We start from the raw sequence: 19,048 nt of genomic DNA, 5'->3' as shown, positions 1-19,048 counted from the left end.
TGTTGGATAATTCTGCTTTATAAAGCTTAGCAACTTCTAAAATTAGCTTGCGGGTCACATGGATGATAACAAGCAAAGGGCTCAAAAGTGTGAGATTTTCATGAAGCTTTCAGCTTCATCCTCTGATTATCACCATCATATGGGGACCATCCTCAATGATTTTCCAATTTCTATCAAGGGCACCACACCAACACCGTAATAGTGAGTCGTCAACTAATTTGATCAGTCCTAGCCTATTTGTGATGATTGGTGAAACATTTACAGAAACTAAAAGCACAAAAGGTGTTGAATAAACCAGCATCCTAGGTTTCGAAACCTTCATTTCTTTTCCGTTCGAAATCTAGTTTAAACAGCTCCTCCCTTTGTCCAAGCAAGCTTAACAACATTACACGACCACAATTCTAAAACTCTTGTTATGGCACAATGCCAGCATAGAAACTTTCAAACAGAAGCCATAAAGAAGTGCCATCTCTTATAAAAGTTAAGGCTTCCATTGCAACTAATATCACCTCACAAACAAACCACTCACACAAGATCAGCATTAACTTTCAAAGACGTCTCCAGCGCCTCTGTAGTTAAGATCTGAGGTTTCTACTGAAAGTTTACTGGAAAGTCCACGGTCAAAAAATGGATGGAGATTTCACAAACAAACCATTCACTTAGCATCAACATTTACTTTCAAAGATGCCTCGGCGGTTAAGATTTGAGGTTTTTACATGAAGGTCCAAGGTTAAAAACGGATGGAGATTTAGGAACAGGAGAAGGTTACCCCTGTTAAATAATATTTATGTAGTCTTATTTATTAAGGGTAGAATAGTACTTTCAGTTTGACTTATATATACTTTATTTGTATTTAGGTTAATACTATGCATTCATAATAAACAGATTATTCAGAATTGTAGCCTCCTTTTTGTAGTTGATCTCAATTACTTTAACATGGTATCAGAACTAGTTTTATGGAACGAAGCTTAATCCCGAACACAGCTTCGCGGATCCAACTTGGTATCTCAAAATTTTATGGAACGAAGCTTAATCTCAAAATTTTTTGGAGTGAGATTTTGTCTTCCGCTTCTGCAAAATTTGGTATTTCGTCAGTTTCTGCAATTATTTTGGTATTTCGTCAGTTTCGTCTTCCCTTCAGCTTTTACAATTTGGTAATTCCGTTCAGTTTCTGCAAATTTGTAACCAAAAAATTGAGATTGTGTAACCAAAAAATTGAGCCTCACTTTGGGCCGCGGGAAAAAAAAAAAAAAAACAGAAGTTGTTCCTCCGATCCCCAGGGTATAGCATGAAAGAGTAATTACAACAAAGTAAGATATCTAAGCATGCTCTTAAATCTCCAAACATAAATTTATTGATTCAGAAGACAAAACCAGACATATGGAAGCCTTTTGCATATTCCAATACATGAGTTTTTGTAAACGATAATAATGATACAAAGTGTTCCTTGCAAAAAAAATAATAATAATTATGCCACCCACTTGAACTTGAATGAAGAAGCATTATGGGATTGTATGATATACCTTGGCTGCCTTTAAAAATGTGGACGAAAATCAACGTTGAAGAATAGTTAATAACTTTTAGGACAATCCCAACTGGCGCCTCTTCTAATTTACGTCATCTCCTTATCACCTTGAGTACATCTCCAACCAGATGCAATGATCCAGTGACAAGAACCTGTTAATGCACCAATACAAGCATATGGCATCCTGGTTAGCACTACTGTCAATATTGACAATCAACGCACTTGCAACAATATTTATCTCTTTCAGAGATGGGTTGAATGAGATAAGGCAGGCATAACTGATTTTTTTTTAAAGCCATTCATGACACAAGTGAAGACATCTGCATCCCACTTGTTTCCTGAATTTTTTTATTTTTTAATAAAAACACTAAGGAAAAGGGTAGAAGAAATTCACTCGGTTCTAGAGCATGTTCTGGTGATCCAAACAATAGTTCACAAAATCTTTTTTTTTTTCAAATTGGTGAAAGGGAAGGAATTTTGAAAGGAAACTTTGGGAACCTGTCATTTGTATCTGGCCTTGGTCCCTGTCCTTAAAGAACAAAAATTGTAACTCAATTCCAATATCCAAGTGGTAACAGTATTTTCACTGTGCACATTTTTAGGTAACGAAATGCAACCATCTAAGAAAGAATTCTTACCTGAAGTCGTAGGGAAGGATTCTCTCTAACACAATCCCTCAACCATTTTATTGTCAATGGCAATGAAGGAATTACAGCGCTGCAAGCCAAATAACCATTTGAAGGACTGCAATTAGAAGCATCCTCGTAAAGAAATTCACGATGTGGTGAGGTCTCTGCAGCATCCATCTTGGTACTCTTTTCAAGTAAATCTGTATCTGCAGGCAAATAAAAAAGAAAAAGGAAAAAACGTAAGGTTCTGCCCATTACAAAATGCAATGACACCAAAAGTGGTTCAGTCGACAAACAACAATCATTAGCATGTTATGATTTGAATGGCCTAAGCAGGAAGAACATGCAAAACTATATTCAGGGACACGGAGTCAGGTAGACATAGTCTGGAAGAGTAGGAGGAAGCACATAGGCTTTCCATTGGACCTATTAGCGATGGAGACTATGGCCCTGGTTTCACTTGCAATGATGCTTGATTGTTTAAACAGCAAAAGTGGGTAAATTTATATTACGGTTAAAAAGAATAATGATACATCAAATCCAGGGCCACTATACTGTGAGAGTTCATGCTGCTGCTATGAATGTAGCTCCCTCAGTTCACTCCTCACATATGCGTTTTCTTTCTTAATTTTCCTTCTATATTCCTATAATACAGAGGGAAAAGAAAAGGAGACAATACAGTAGCCAGTTTAAGCTGCACTCTTTGCATAGTGTGGCTTGTTTGCTATTTTATGGAAAACCAACCTCTTCGGTCATCATTTTCTGGCATTTATTAATGGAAGAGGAAGTCAAATATGCAAAACAACAATAATAATAATAATAAAAAAAGAAAAAGATATAAGCATTCAGAAAGCCAAATAAAAGTACCTATCCCGTGGACAATCCTCTCCCAGAGTCTCTGCAGGCTGAATTGCCATGACAAGTCCTTGCTAGAGATATCTGAAGGAATGACTGAAGTACCAGAAGTAACCTTGTTATATGTTGAGATACTTGGAACAAAAATGGCCTTTGAGAAGAAAGTACCTGACAAAGACACAAATCATCTTGAATACATCAGTGCTCTTGAGTGTTTACAAATATGCAGATAATTAATGTTCAGAAGTAAGATGAAAAATAAAGATGGAGCATTTTGTTTGTAGGCATAATTCCTCAGAAAAGAAAACCTGATTCCATTAGATGTGTTTGGACAACAATTGAAAGAAGGGCCTTTTCTTATCACTAAAGAAGCATGTTGAATCTCAATTGTTTGTTTAGAGAATTGATATATAACTGAAATTGGCATCATAAATCAGCTGAAGTTTTTTTGAATTGTCATTCTCAAGCACAAACCGTGTAAATTACCAGACTTTCGGTACTTCTGGGGAAACCCACCCAATCTCTTGTGCATTTTTCAATTAATTCTATTTTTTTTTTTAAAAAAAAAACAAGAGATGATTCTTTTTGCTAGAAATAAGTATATGAGAGAGCATTGATTTTCATGACTTGCCATGTAATAGGTGTTATGGCTTAACCACCACAACAAAACAATGCAGCCACAGACAGCAAGCAAATAAAAAACAGGAATCAATTTAAGTAGCATAAAAAGAAAGTCCAGCATGATTTGAGATGGGCGAGTTTAGGGAGACAATACATAAAACAATACCAACAGAGAAACCTGATAAAACAGTACACCTGTTCCTAATGGTTGTCATAAGCCAAGATTGTGTTAAACTAAGATGAAAATGGACAAAGCCTTACTCATTCTTTTAGCAAAGTCACACGCATGCAAGTAAACACGCGCGTGTGTGGAGAGAGATTGACGAGTTTAGGCAAAAGTCCAATATAATTAGCTCTTGATTGAAAAGATAAAAACATTACAGCAGCAATACCTGAAGAAGCACATGTACTCACAAGCCGTGGAAGCAAAATCTGAGGATCTCTGACCTCCATGCAATTAAATAAAAGAATCTACGTGAAGGTAAGAGTATTGATAAGTGAGAAGCTAATAAATGAAACCAGAATGAACAGTCTAAACAACTTATCAGTAAGCAAAATAAAAGAACAATGGTGGAATTAAATAAGCAGCCAGAAAACAGCTCAGTACAACAAGCTCCCAAACTAATCCAGCTGGTTATCATAAATATTACCTTCTTTGATATTTTATTGAATTCTTGAATGTTGCATTTCTCATGCTGCACGTGACCATTTTTCCACACTATGTTTATATTTTCAATGTTGTGTGAAGAAGACAAAACCAATGGTGGTGATTGGTTGTTTCCTTTAACGGCAACAGAAAACCATTTGGCGCATGCCTCTATACTCTCTGGACTGTGAGCTCCATCCAAGTAAAAAATGAGATCGCCTGAAGTTTCAGCTACTTCTGATGATACATGGGAGCTTGAAGAAGAAGAATCATGAACAATTTGAGCCCTCCCAGAAATATGTGCTGTAGAAAGACCTCTAAGAAATGCCTCTGGCAAATTAGCTTCCCTGTTATCCTGTCAACAGTCCACAAAATTGGTCAGTCAACTAACTTCTGGTGAAACAACCAAATGCTGAATTTAGAGGACGGCTAGCATTTATCATATCCTTAGATACTGGCAATTAACAAATCAATGGATTCGAAAGGAGAAACAGAGAAAGAGTATCCCATTCAAATCTTCCAAAAAGAAGATAGATATGAGACTAAAAGATACATGAATGACCATTTGGCTTAGAATACATACACATACATATAGATTACAGACACTCACAAGGATGCACGCATGCACACACACAGTCACTCACATGCATCTATTTGTGTATTGTTATTATCAGAACTTAACATGGTTCAGTCCATAAAAAAGAACAGTATCCATGAGTTTAAAAGTCCGACACTAGATTGATATATGATTTTATGTAATACATAACGGTGTGATGAAGGGTTGGTAAAACTAACTTTTTGGAATAGCTTCTCCCAATTTCCTGTTCTTTGAAGCCAACTTTTACAAAGGGAAACAGCAAGACCAGCATTAGAGAACTGATGATCACCAGACAAACTAAGCTTTAGTCCATTCAATGCTTTTGAATCAAGGGGTTCCACTACTTTCAGGGGGACCTGCAATCAGAAAGAAAATATAGATCAGCAACGCCACTGGCAATTCATGAATCTCTCTAGGCATGTGCTCAAGCAAGGATACAAGCTTTTGAAGCTTCAATAATTAATCTTCAAACATGATTGTGGAAGAATGAAGATCACAGATACAAGGATAGGAAATCATAAATAAGCATATGTGATTTTATTTGATTTTACAACTCATGGTCAACTCTGAAATTCTGAGATTTGTCAGGGGTATCTCTGTAATTTTCAGATTTGCACAAATTTTACAGGTCTAGATTTCTATTTTAGTAGTATTCAAAGTACAAAATAGAAGTAATATATCCTTATTCAGCAAGCTAAGTCCTTACCAGGAGTACCAGGAACTCTTTATATATGTAATCTTTCAATAAGCTCAATGGCAATATTTGAGAGAAACTCCAGCAAGTGTGACTGTGTGATGAAATCAACCTTAGTGAGAGTCCTAAGAATCCCAGGTAAGATGATAAGTTTTTCATTCAGGGAGTAATTCCTTGAATCTACTAATGCGAGACTGCCAGTTTTCACCTTGTTTTTCTCTTATTTTACGTTCAGATCCATGTTTTGAATCTACTAATGTGAGGTTGCAAGTTTTCACCTTGTTTTTCTCTTATTTTACATTCAGATCCGTGTTCAATTTTTATACCTGAAACTCACTAAATTCCATAGCTAAAAACAATCATCTAGAACTTTCCCTGAACCTGCCCTGCATCAGTTCACTAAAGAAAATCTTTTCCTGAAATACAGTAAAATTTGATTTCTTGTTCCAATTTTAACCTATCCTCTCTATCCATTCAAGATTTATGCAGATGTAAGAAAATTTGAGAATAATAGTCTTGGATAGAACATGCATTTATCAAAAGTAATCAACAATAGTTATATTGGATAAGACATGGATCAGACAGGGATGCTTTTGCATGAAAATCCTATTTATGTGAAAAAAACTAATTTCACCAGCAGATAGTTTACAAAAAGCAGGAAGAAAAAAGAGAATTTGACAGTAACAAATTGAGAACAATGGTTACCATCAGTTCTCGAGCATTCTCCTGAAGAACATCCATTGCTTCAGAAACTTGCAGCACCGTAAAGGCAGGAATTTGATGCTTCAGGAGCAGGGAAGACATGAATCCAATTCAGAAAATACTTGAAAATGAATACTGCCAATTAGAATAATCAAAACAGAAATATTGCTATAAATAACTGAATGGCAGAGAGAATGAAAATTGTGCTAGTTTTAACTGCTTACGTATAAGTTTTATACCTTGAAAACTCCAGCCTTGTGTGAAGCAATCTGTCCAATGGTGTTGCCTGCACAATAGCACAGTATGAGGTTTAAGAATTCAATGTTTCTTTCTGTACCAAGCATTAAACTTAGAATGCATAGAACTCTTGGCAAAACAAAACAAAAAACGCAGAAAGTTTCTTCCATGTTAGCGAAGTCTGATTCCAGCAAACAAAAACAACAATTATGCAAGCTAACAAAAATTTGTATCTGCAGACTAAAAATAAATGCAAGAAAACTTGCTGAGAATGATAGGTTCAGAAAATGGTATACCCAATGTTTCTGTATGATCCATTCCCAGAGAAGTAATTCCACAGACAACAGGCTTTTCAATCTACAAGAATTTATCAACGAAATTTCATCACCAAGAAAATTTTGTATTATCATTAACTTCATTATTTCTTTTATCTTAGAATCCTCCAATAAACTGCTAAACTAATGAACAGCATTTTCCTTTTCCATCAGAGTTCTAAATTTTTGAAGCACTCCATAATAATAATAATAATAATTATTATTATTATTATTATCATTATTATTATTATTAGATGATTCTGGGGAAAGATAAATACCACATTTGTTGAATCGTTTCTTCCACCGAGACCAACTTCAATGATAGAAACATCTACCTGCAAAAAAGGAAAAGAAAAACAGAATCATTAACTCAGAAGCAATAAAGATTAACAGTTTACATGGGCTTAGATATAAACAAAAACAATTTGATACAAAAGACAGACTGTTACAAAAAGACCACATCAACGTATAGATGCAGTCATGTAGCTCAAAAGATTTCACATAAAATTCAAGACTAGCAATGTATCAAGGACATACATCTACAAACATAATGGCAATGACTGAAGAGAATGTTTACAGCAACAGGAACAACTTTAACTTGGGTATAATCATTGTTGGAAAATGTACAATAACTCAACAAAGATGCAACAGATTTAACAGTCAAAATGGATTCTTTCACTAGATTTACTATCAGCAAAATGAGATTTTTTACAGTACAAGTGCAGCAACAGCACTGACTAGCAGAGACCATGAAAGAGACATGTATTTCACATGCATAATTTGCAGCTAAGCAGAACACAAAAATGTCCAGTCACACACACCACAAATGGTTGTGTGAGGGAGAAGATGATGAAACACTTGAACAAGATGATAAAAATACAGATAGATAGCTAAATCAGCAACAAGGTAGCCTCCTATATATATATATATATATATATATAAACAAAAGGGGGGGGAAACACAATTTAAAGGGCACCCAGGGGATTGCTTGAGGCTCTAGAGGTTCTAAGATAAATAGTAAATCAGTGAAACAAGAACAGATATCCATTGGACATGGCAAGCACTTCTGCTCTGTAAATAATGTATCGATCCAGGGTAATTGGATAATGTTCTGTCTGCCCCACCATTAAATTTCAAAGGAAAAATGACTATGGCTGAAATCTTTGCAAATGAAATTAAGTATTGGGAGCCATATAGGTGTCCAAATGCAATATCATGAGCTAAGGTAAATAGTATTTTTGGGATTTTCCACGAATGCAAGGATACAAATCACTGTGGAGCAATGTTGTCAAGAGGCGCTGAGGAGCTCCAGGTGAGGCAGGGCCCTGGCACCTTTATTAGCCTCGGGCGGTGGATTTCAATGAGGCGAGCGCCTTGTGAGTGAGTGCAAGGGGCTAAGGCTAGCCCTTGCTTGAAGTTCTTCCTTTTCTGTTGGATTTTTCTTTTTTTTTTAAATGATTTATGCTTTGACCTATTTGTCTTTTTTTTTTTACCACAAGAAACAACTTAGAGTATTTTTCTAAAAAACAAAGATTAGGGTAAAAAAATTATAAAAAAAATCATTAAAGTGGGAAACAAACAGACAATGAAGGACACTTAGAAGAGAAACACTAACCACACTTTCTTTTTTCAGCAATAGGAGTCAAAGAACAACACATCTGTACAACAAATACTTTAATTTTTTCTAAACAAGTGGAAAATAGTTTGAGAGATAAGGATTTCGATTATAATCATGAAATGGAGGATATAGAGGATTCAAGTGAAGGAGCGCAAAGCATGGATGGAGATGTCTTTGAAGATTAATAAATAATGATGATGATATTTAATTTTGCTTTTTAATCTATTGGGCTACTTACTACTTTAAATTATCTTATTTTGTTTTAAGGGTGAAAAATATAACGTTATATGACTATGTTATGGCATTTTATATTTTCTTTTGATTTTCTAATGATCTAATCTTAATTGGAAAGATATATATTTTAGATTTATATAATATAATATATATTCTTTTAATTTTTAGCATATCGCCTTGGTTCATTCGGGCAAGTGAACAAACATATGCAAATAAAAAAGTTAGAGATAAACCACTCATTGCAAATGCCAGGCCGATCATCTAAATAAGCTCCAACAGAAATTCAGATAATGTAGCTGACCTGTTCACAGACAAATACTTTGAATGCCAACACAGTCAAGAACTGAAATAGCGGGGGCATTGGGAGGTCCTCAGTTTCATGTTCCTGAAAAGTCAAATTTAAAGAATCAAGTAACTGCCATGTATAGATTGTAAGTTTTGGAGCAGATCAAGGCATCCGATTGCATAGTTAGTATTTAAAGTGCTGACAAAAAATGACAAAAATGAAGAAGTATCACTGAACACACCAATTTGGACCTGACTCCTGACAATCAAGGCCAAAATTCAGTTTCAAGTAGTCCTGTTAAAACATCTCTTATCTTCCCTTCTGATATTACGTGTTTGACTGTTTCTACTGACACTTTCATTTAGAACATCAAAGAGTTAATCAGGCACAAGCAACACATCTACTGAGTGCTAAAATCCTGCCAATTCCTCCTTCACTGCAAGGTAAAGTTAAAACGGTGAATGCTTCAAATGCCTGAATTTGAAGGTCAGGGAGGCTGTAAAATGAACCAAAAAGCTTGGCAACTGCTTGAGCTAAACATAGGAAACACTTGTTCTTGCTTACTAGTTAACTCAGTGAAATAAGCTTGAAAAATCTCATGCTCGGTGGAAAATTTCATGAAGATTGAAAGTTTGGTTTGGTGTTAAACTTTATCCAAAAAGGTCAAGATAAAACAATTTCACTTCATACTCAACAAATAACTACCACAGAGGAGGGATAATAAATTGCCAATAATCTTTACATATAAGTAAATGTTACCAATAAGAATAAGATATTACTAAAACAGAAAGGTGGGTACTGATTGAAGATTTATTCAGAATCACATAAATTGACTTCATTTGTTAAACACATGAACAAGTCTGACCTCGTATGGGAAACTGATTACAAAATAATGTTACACAAAAGTGGTTTAAAGACCAAAGTTCACCTTAAGGCAATAATGCAGACACAGAAAAGGTCCATAAGAAGTGATATTAAAGAACAAAGTGGTTTCAAGGTCTATAACTCAAAGGCAAAATGATCTCTTCATAATCCAAAAAATTGCACCTCAAAAGAAAACTAGCTTGTACAATCTGCTTATAGCTCTTGGGAATCAGTGAAAGCAAAGGATTAGTACCTTCAACTGATTCCAGCAATTCCAAAAATACAATAAAAATTTAACTTCAGATATGTCCACTCTGCAAAATTAATCAAAAGTCAGACATGAAACAAGATACTCATAGAAGCATTCAAATCAACCAAGAAAATGACTTCGAAATAAAAAATGCATTAAGATATATTAAAATAGCTATATGTGTAAAAAATGTAAAAATCTTCTTTTTTTTATAACAGCATTAGATTTTCTGGCACTCTACTATTAGGGGATCTGTTTCATGTAGAACTGCTTCTATTGTTGTTGTAAAATTTATAACCATGGACAGATTTGTTTCAATGGAGGTGAAGGAGTGTGGGAAGGGGAAGAGAGTGCGTGTCTGCCCAAGTAATGCACAGCATAATATTAATGGATAAGCTAAGATGAGCTCAATCAAATACTAACCCATTTATCCGGAATCTTTCTCTAACATCAATTAGGTGAGGGGAAGTAAACAAGCCTGTTCGGAAACCAGATTCCCTTAAAATAGCCTCGCAGAATGTGCATGTTGAACCCTGGAGTGTGGATCCATCAAAGGAACATGAAACTGAGTTAAAGAAGAGTGATAAAATATTATCACAAGTTTTAATATGATTCTCGAATGTAATATTGAATCAAAGAAGGGATATATATATATATATATATATATATATATATATATATATATATATATATATATATATATATATATTAATGTCATGCAGGACATCCTCAAACTAAAGTCATACAACCTAGCCTACTTTTAACCCTCACAATTATACACAACTCAAATTAGTGAGCTATTCTAAAGTAGCTCTCACCTTTCAGAAAACATAATTGTTTTTAATATAGTAGCAGCCATTAGCGTTTTATCACAATGCTTGATGTAAGGTTAAGTCAAATTTCGAGGAGTGGATTGTGGTCTGAACCTGGTTGATTTGTTAAGCAAAAATATTAAAATGGGTATTACCTTCCCTTTAGTTCCAGCAACATGGATAATTTTGAGCCCAGCCACACGCTCTTCCAAGTCTAGTATCTGCAGAGAAAAATCCATTCAACCATCCAACCATTCAATTTCAGGAAATTTCATTTTGGAAAAGAAAAAAAACAATAGGAACTAATGTTTCAATCTGATGAGGCATAGTAAAACCTCTAAGAACCATCTTTGTTCTTACTAACAGGAAATAAGTTGACGGTAAAGGACACAAATGTATCGATCAGTTTCATGTCAAAGATAACATCATTAAAGAAGTTGAATTATACATCGTTATTGATCCAACAGCAAATGGAAAAGGGCAGTCATAATACTTTTGAATTAACTTGTACACAGAAGAGACATAGAGCTAGTTTGCAGGCCCTTGGCTACATAAATACTTGAGCATCTCCAAAACATTGCAAGAATTATAATATTGTTACCTTAAGATACATCCGCATCCTGTCCAATTTTCCATATTTACCACCAATAGTTTTTTGATCTCCACGTTTTTGCTGTCTAATAAGAGAAGAAAGAGCTTCCAAGGCTGCTTCATATGAATCTGAAAGAGGCACATCTTGCAAGTAATCTATGATAGCCACATCACTTTCTGGTTTTTCCATGCTTTGATACCTAAAACCTGAAATGTTAAACCGACAAAGAAGTTTTAAAAACTAATAATCAACCTAACACACCCTGAATCAAGATCATTAATACCTTGTACATTCTTATTTCATATCAAAATTTGTTCAGTTAAAATGCCTATTGTTTTGGTATCAATACATATTAAGAAGCTGCAATTATGATCTTACCTTTTTCTTGGGAATAGATTTTCCTGCGTCTACTCAGGCTGTATGTGTCAACATAAGCTGGTGGGAAGGATAAGCCCCATGGTGTTCTGATGGAGAACTGGCTTTCTCTCTTATGGAAGAGTGGAACTCCAAATATCCCACCTTTCAGATGAGTAATCGTATGAATAAGTGCAGGAAACATCAACCCTGCAAACAAAAATAACAGGACAAATTCAACATAATGAACTAAATTTTCATTCAAATAAAAAGTCACAGATATACCATTTTTCCAAAACAAGACAGCAAGTTTTTCTTCTTATATTAATACTTGATGACATATAAACATTTCCTAAAACAACTATTTGCCTCCATTGTCAGTTTGTCACCATGAATTTCCTGAACAAGGATCTTATTAATACTGAAGAACAATATACAGGAAATCCTTTGTAAAAAAAAATGAAAAGAAAAGAAAGGAAAATAAATGCATCTTCCAAACACCCTGAATCTCATCATCCATGTTCTTCCTTGCATGCTGCGAAAAACGATCTACCTTTACTTCAATTACTAATAGATTCATGCAATAACAAATTTCACAGAAAAGGTCTTAATCCTAAACTTTTTACAAGGATATCCCTGAGGGTAACTAGATGCAGCTTGGTGGCAGAACTCTTTCTATCACCAACCAATTCACATGTCCCAAGTCCAGGTCTCCCATCGGTCTATCTTCATATCAGCTACTGCGACGAAAATATTACGCACAAAACCCATGGCTTTAAAATTCAACTTCTCTGTTTCAATATAAAAAATCACAAACCTCAATATCAGATCATGCAAAAAAAAAAAAAAAAAAAACTCTGCTTGATAAAACAGGGGCCTAATGATGGAGCGTCCAACTCCCTCTGTCTTCTTGTTCCCATGTAAGCAAAAAAAAAAAAAACAATGCAGAACAGCAAAAACTTGGTAAAGATCATCTCTTTATGTCGTTCTATGGCAGCAGATTCCAAAACACAACATACCCAGAATTTAATTTCTCTTATTTTCCCACTTTCTCTCAGCAGCAAATTGACCATACAAGAATAATTTCATAAAAGAACAAATGAACCGAACAAAAAGAAAGTATCTTTCTTTCACTTCAATAATATTTAGGAAGAAACACAGATACGTTCAATCCCAGCTCAAGAAAATAACACTTCCAAGTTCCAAACAAACCCAAAAAACAAAAACAAAAGGTAAATCATGTTCCTTTCTATTTACATGTATGTGGGTGGATGACAATTTTTACATACTTGCTAACAAAATACATGTTTGTAAGTAAAGACAGACAAAGAGAGACAGATTCACCTAGGAAGTACTAGGAGAGGAAGCCATTTTTTGGGAGTTAGGTTTGCCCCACTTGTTTCTCAGACCTGTCTCCGAGATTTGTGGCGGTTGACCACAGATATCACATTCAGTGAAGGAAAGGCTTTTTATACGAATCATATGTTACAAGTACATAAAAAGAGGGAAAACTAAGATAAAGGGAAAACCTAAGAGAAGTCCCCAATCTACGGGTAAAATCTATATTAGATCCCCCAATCTATTCTTTATTTCGATTAGGTTTTCAGTATATGAAAGGATTTTTCAATCATATCCTTCTATCAATTCCATTTAACAAGATTGTTGAGTGGTTATATGAAATTCACGCAATTTTTTTTTCCCCTTATAAGCCATCGAATTCTCTTTAAAATATAAAGGTTTTTATAAGTGAAGATGGATGGCATCCCTCTACTATTCTTGATGTTTGGTCGTAGATTTTCCCCTTTTTTTGGATTTTACTGCAGGAATCGGTTCAAAGCTTGTTTGGTAGAAGTAGCCGTTTTTGGAAGCAATTAATATTTGCTTCATGCCTCCCTAACAAACAAGTGCATAGCTTTTCTTGATACCATTTTCTCTCTGCAATTACTTTCTCGTATTGGCAGTAGAAATGTCCACCAAGTCTTCAACCCTATCTCTTCCAGTGGTCCTGCTGCTCCCCACCACCAAGAGATAATGTGCTACCTTTCATACCAAGAAAAATCGAGGGAAATCGATTACTTGTGAAGAAAATGTGAGTTCATATTAGCATGCCAGGACTTTTTTATGATATTAATTATAAGTTGATAGCATGTTTGCCATGATATATGTCTTTACATGTATAGTTTTGTTAGGATAAATTAAAAAATCTCATCTATGCTTATTTTTTACTTACAATCTTAAGATTTTATGTTGCATGTTATATTTGTTTAGTTTATACAAGCATTTTATGCACTTTTGAGTGGTTTTTTTTTTGTATAATTTGATAAAAATAAAAAACTTTATTATTTTAAAGTATTTCAACAAATAAATATATTTTTTTTATTTTAATTTAATCATAATTTTTTTATTATTAATATAAATGCTCATGCTTTGATTTTATATCAATAAATATTTAATTTTTATGTTAGTATTATTTTGTTATATTTATGTTGAAAGTATATTAGGTCTGAGTTTTATTTTTGTATATTTATAAATTTAAAATTATATACATTCTGTACTTTCCTTAAATAAATTTTTAATTTTTATATTTAAAATGTTTTGTGTCACTAATCTAATAAATTTACAACCTTGATGGTGTTGACTTTGACGGCTAATTTCCTAAGCGGGCAGCAGAGTCGTCGTTCAAGGCTTGGAAGGAGTCAAGGATGACCCTAGAGCCAGTAGAAAGTTGCCTAAGCTTGTTCTTGTGGGTTCAAAGGTTGATCTCTTCCCATCACAAAATTCACCAACTTGATTAGATAGATAGGTTAGGCATCGAGCTAGGGCCGGAGAGGCACCTAAGCTAGGTGGGGTTTGCTTGGTGCTCGTCAGGATGTGGGTGTGAGGAACTTGTCATCATTCATTGAGGAAGTGGCTGGTCCTCGAGGGAACGTGTGGGTCATTCGAGCTCAGAATGCAGGCGAGTCCACTCTAATCAATGCTTTGAAGAAAGGAGGGGCTAGAGTTACAAAGCTTACAGAAGCTTCTGTTCCTGGGACTACGCTTGGGATTTCGTGAATCGGAGGGATTTTGTCGAGAAGGCAAAGATGTATGACATTCCGTGTCTTCTACGTTCATATTTAGACTAATTCGCTCACATTGCTCTGTTCATTACCTGTGTGTATGTGTGGCGTAAAACTTGGAGATGAACTAAATGTTCTGATAAATGAGTGTGTTTTAACTCTAATATGTAATAACTCGAGCACCGAAATTTTTAATTGCATGATTTTGTCTCCTAGATTGAACAGCTTACAAATATTTACCCTAAAGTTTCTTTTGTGAGGTGAATGGGCTTCTCTTTATATTGTTGAACATTCCCAGTTTGTCATTTGCTTATTGTTCTGAGGCTTCAGTGCAGTCTATGTTGAGGATCCTGTTATAGTTCCTAGGGCGCTCTTTGAGTTCTTAAGAGCAACGGACCTTTTGCAGGAAGGACAAGCTGTGCTTGTTGCGGCTAGACCTCAATCAACTTCTGTGCAAACAATCTATGTCAGAGTTTGGGCATCACCAAATGCTTCTCTGCACACGGGTAAGATAGAGAATGCTGACGAGTTTTGGAAGAACCATGCAATTCCTTTGCTGTAGGGGCAATTGTGCCTTGATCCTCTTCAAAGTTTGGTTCATTAGCAGGCTGCTGATCTTTTGGAGCAGTCTCAAACTATCACATTTCATTGATTTCACTAGCTGTGTTTTTTTTTCCTGTTAGTTTCTTCCTCGTTGCTTCTTTACAGAGGAGGGAATGGGAAGATATTTGGAGAAATATTGCAGGAGGAGGATCGCGGATATGGATAATTTGATTATTCTGCTAAACTATATATTTCTCATTGTCTGCCTTCCAAGTTCACTATTCCAAGCTTATATACAGTAAACTCGCAGCTCTGCAACTACTTCAACTAACTGTCTTACTAACTTCTAATGGTTTTAACTAACTTCAGTTAAGGGCTACTTGGGTAATGATTCAAGATCCCCATTTAATAAAAAGCTCTAAGAATATTTAAGGTATATTTGTTAATTATATTTTATAAAACAAAGATTGCTTTCACTTAACAAAAGATTTCAAATACAAAATAAAAATTGTTCAGGGTTTCCATTCACCTTAAACCGGCTCCGACTAATGTTTAACCAATTCTTCCATCACGTGCCCTTTTCTCCTTTGAGCCTCCATGGTGACTGACTGTTGGTGCTGATGCTAATGAACTGTTTCTGCTATAAGCATTTCTTGGTATTTCTTACAGCCCGTAAAAGCCTCATTGAGTAAAGAAAAATACAGTTCTAATAAACGAAAGAGGAAGGCATGGTAGCTTATTGTTGATTTAACACTCCTGGATCTTGTCAGTGAATAGTCTGTGTATGTTATGCTTGTTCTACACTCATGGATCTTGTTGGTGGGTGAATGGAAGTTTCCATGGTTGCTTCCTTGTGATTATCGAGCAAATGGGATGATGTTGCCCTCTCTTCTTTTCCAGTTTTGTTCCTAGTATTGCAGTCAGGTTCAATTTACTGGAAAGGCAAAGTTCTTCATTTTGAAGCTTAGGTCATCTGCAAGTTTAAGGGCAAATTCTATTTTATTCAAACAATTTTTTTTAAAAGTAGCTTTTATTTAAAAATATATTAAAATAATATATTTTAAAATTTATTTTTGATATCAATATTCCAAAACAATATAGAAAAAATTATTTAAAAAAACAAAAAAAACATAATATCACCCCCAAAAACAATCCCGATCTCCCTCACCTTGAGGCCATGTACATTTGAGAAAGAGAAAAGGGTACGCCCCCGGGTGATTCACCGTTCAAACACCTTTTGAAGTATAGATGGATTTCATGAATGCTCCTAGATTTTTATTTTATTTATAATATGATAAGATTAACGTCAAGAAATTAATCCTCGATGATTTAACAGGTGATTTACACCCGAATGATTGAAATTATAACAAGAACAAGATAATTCAGGTGTCGATGAAAATGGCTGTGCTTCAAGAGATATTTGTGCGGTGTAGCCAGCGTTGCGCAAGAAGATTGTTGAAAGTTGACTGCCAAGTCCCAACCCAACCACCCTAGTTAACCAGTTATGCCATTGGTAAAACGAACCAATCAATCACGTGTCCTCTTTGAAGCATCGATATGCACAAGGTAAATCGACCTGCCAGCTTGAAATTAGGTCTTGCTAAATTGCTAGAACTTCAAAACCGCTAGTCTAAAGTCTCTGTGGAAAGAGGAATATGAAGCAAAAGATATCACTTTTTTTTTTTTTTTTTGCATTTCTGACTAAATTTTACATTTTCTTTTTTTACATCTCTGAACAGTTACTTGGTTTAAACTAAAAGAAAGATAAAGAGAATGAACAAGGAGTAATAAGAGAGCTCCAACCTTGCTCTACAGAGACCTGCAAAAGCTAGAAACTACATTGATCTACTCTGATTGGGGGTAGCTCCAGCTTGAAGTCATCAAGCACTGGATTTCAGACCTGTTTCCTTCTTCGGTGCCTCTGCTTCCAACACAAACCCTGTAAAATTAGAACAAAAACAGAATATCTATCAGTTCCAACGTCCAGATTTCTCAATTTATATAACACTGTATCATGGTTAACAAAACCCCACGCCATTTCACCACCTTCTCAAGACATACCATTTGCAAGCATTCCATTGGAAAGTAAAGGAGAAGAGCCTTCCTCTGCGAAACCTGCAAATTGAGAATCCAAACTAGAAAAATAATCGCCAGCATCAAGATCAAATGTATCCGGCAACAGATCAGCTACATTATTCCCATCAAGCCCAAACTCATCCTCAGCGTTGTCATAGAAACCGTTCTCATCTTGATGCTGACTTAGCCAGTAATCCCGGAACCATGTTGTCGTTGTCACCAATTGCCACCACTCAGGAGAGAAATCCTCCACTTGCCGATAAGCAGCAGGAACAAAAAGAGGCGCATCTGGGTTCAACGTTGACCTTCCTCCTGAAACCAGAGCCATCCTTTTCAAACCACAACCTCTGCAGTCCTGTACTCCAAATTCACACAGAAAATGAATGAGATTCAATGCAAGTTATCAAATTATCCTCTTCCAAGAAATTTACTAACTTGTGATTAACATTAATCAACTCATTCAACAACAAGTCATAACAATCAATGATAATACACAATCTTGTTTTTTAAAACAAAAGTTTGCAAATTATCTCGCCATAAAATAAAGAATTAAAACCTTTAACATCTACCCCCAATTAGAAATTTGGCGAAAAGTGATTAAAAATAGTATTAATCTGTTCTAGTAATTCAAGTCAGAATCTTGAACGTTATCAAGTCAAGTCAACGTTAAATTGACGAATAAACAAAGCCAGCTCAGTTAAAAAAAAAAATTAAAGGTGCTAATCACACAATAAAAGACTATATACAAGAAAAAAAAATTATAATCACATCAATCTAACACAAAAATTCACAGATCAAGCAGGCAAACCTCTGCTTGGTTACCGAGAAAAATAAGCAAAGATGAAAGAAATAAATTAAACTGAGAAGAAAATCCGAAAATATAATCGCTGAGATAATTAATTGATTTCCCACCCTAAAAAAGACGGATACTAAATTTCATTCAAACTATTCTTTTCTGATTTGAACTTCAAAATCTTCATTTTCCTTCCATTTTCTCAGAAACCAAACAAAAATTCAAAATAAAAACCTAAGAACCATGAATCAAAACAGATACAAAAAAGATCTGATTAATTTGAAAGAAGATTGAATTTTGAATATATTTCTTTTTTACCTTTGAACGAAGAACGAGAAAATATCTGTTTCTTGTACGGACCATACAGCGAAAGATACGTGCTCGTGCTAGGATAATATTGCGAAATGAGCGGGTATTTATAGGGCCGACGATACGGAGCCTGATTGGTGCGGAAATTGCGAGCCTTAGGTTCGGAATTACCGAATCATCCCGTTGCTTTTGATTGGGCGTGAACTGTACGGCCGGCGCCTTTGTTGCTTTTATATAACCGGTTATTAGCCGGTAATGGGTTAGGTGTTTGTTTTTGACTTTTGACCTTCTGAAGATAAGGAGGGATGGTTTGTGTGTCAGCATCATTGAGCTATTGTTTGGTGTTTACAAGTAGTTGTTTTTAAAATATTTTTTATTTTAAAATTTATTAAAATAATAATTTTTATTTTTAAAATTAATAAATTAAAACAATTAAA

The 19,048-nt window shown here is 34.9% G+C and overlaps 2 protein-coding genes across 8 annotated transcripts; both read right to left on the bottom strand.

Annotated features, from left to right (window-relative positions):
• Nucleotides 1–1,331: 1,331 nt before the first annotated feature.
• LOC7458949 (folylpolyglutamate synthase-like) lies at nt 1,332–13,506 on the bottom strand. 6 transcript variants are annotated; one of them, XM_052447814.1, is made up of 18 exons: nt 13,176–13,500; nt 12,458–12,622; nt 11,856–12,041; nt 11,487–11,683; nt 11,041–11,106; nt 10,497–10,606; nt 10,077–10,137; nt 8,975–9,058; nt 7,100–7,156; nt 6,804–6,864; nt 6,510–6,556; nt 6,274–6,351; nt 5,072–5,230; nt 4,281–4,631; nt 4,023–4,101; nt 3,022–3,177; nt 2,164–2,360; nt 1,332–1,677 (listed from the first exon to the last, which is right to left on the bottom strand). In XM_052447814.1, exons 3-18 carry the CDS (start codon nt 12,034–12,036, stop codon nt 1,618–1,620), a joined length of 1,944 nt encoding a protein of 647 aa, XP_052303774.1. In that variant the 5' UTR covers nt 12,037–12,041; nt 12,458–12,622; nt 13,176–13,500; the 3' UTR covers nt 1,332–1,617. The 6 variants fall into 6 exon arrangements, with proteins under 6 accessions (XP_052303774.1, XP_052303775.1, XP_052303777.1 ...); XM_052447815.1 differs by having other exon boundaries at nt 12,518–12,622; XM_052447817.1 differs by having other exon boundaries at nt 12,458–12,571.
• Nucleotides 13,507–17,089: 3,583 nt separating this feature from the next.
• On the bottom strand, nt 17,090–18,778 carry LOC7483959 (protein EARLY RESPONSIVE TO DEHYDRATION 15). 2 transcript variants are annotated; one of them, XM_002322609.4, is made up of 3 exons: nt 18,621–18,778; nt 17,495–17,864; nt 17,090–17,372 (listed from the first exon to the last, which is right to left on the bottom strand). In XM_002322609.4, the coding sequence occupies exons 1-3, from the start codon at nt 18,663–18,665 to the stop codon at nt 17,314–17,316; spliced, it is 474 nt and encodes a 157-aa protein (XP_002322645.1). In that variant the 5' UTR covers nt 18,666–18,778; the 3' UTR covers nt 17,090–17,313. The 2 variants fall into 2 exon arrangements, with proteins under 2 accessions (XP_002322645.1, XP_052303779.1); XM_052447819.1 differs by having other exon boundaries at nt 17,203–17,372; nt 17,480–17,864.
• Nucleotides 18,779–19,048: the final 270 nt, after the last annotated feature.

This window comes from Populus trichocarpa, chromosome 16, assembly GCF_000002775.5.
Source record: "Populus trichocarpa isolate Nisqually-1 chromosome 16, P.trichocarpa_v4.1, whole genome shotgun sequence".
NCBI classification, from domain to species: domain Eukaryota; kingdom Viridiplantae; phylum Streptophyta; class Magnoliopsida; order Malpighiales; family Salicaceae; genus Populus; species Populus trichocarpa.
The sequence above is the reverse complement of the archived record's forward strand: the minus strand, read 5'-3'. Positions and strand labels throughout refer to the sequence as shown.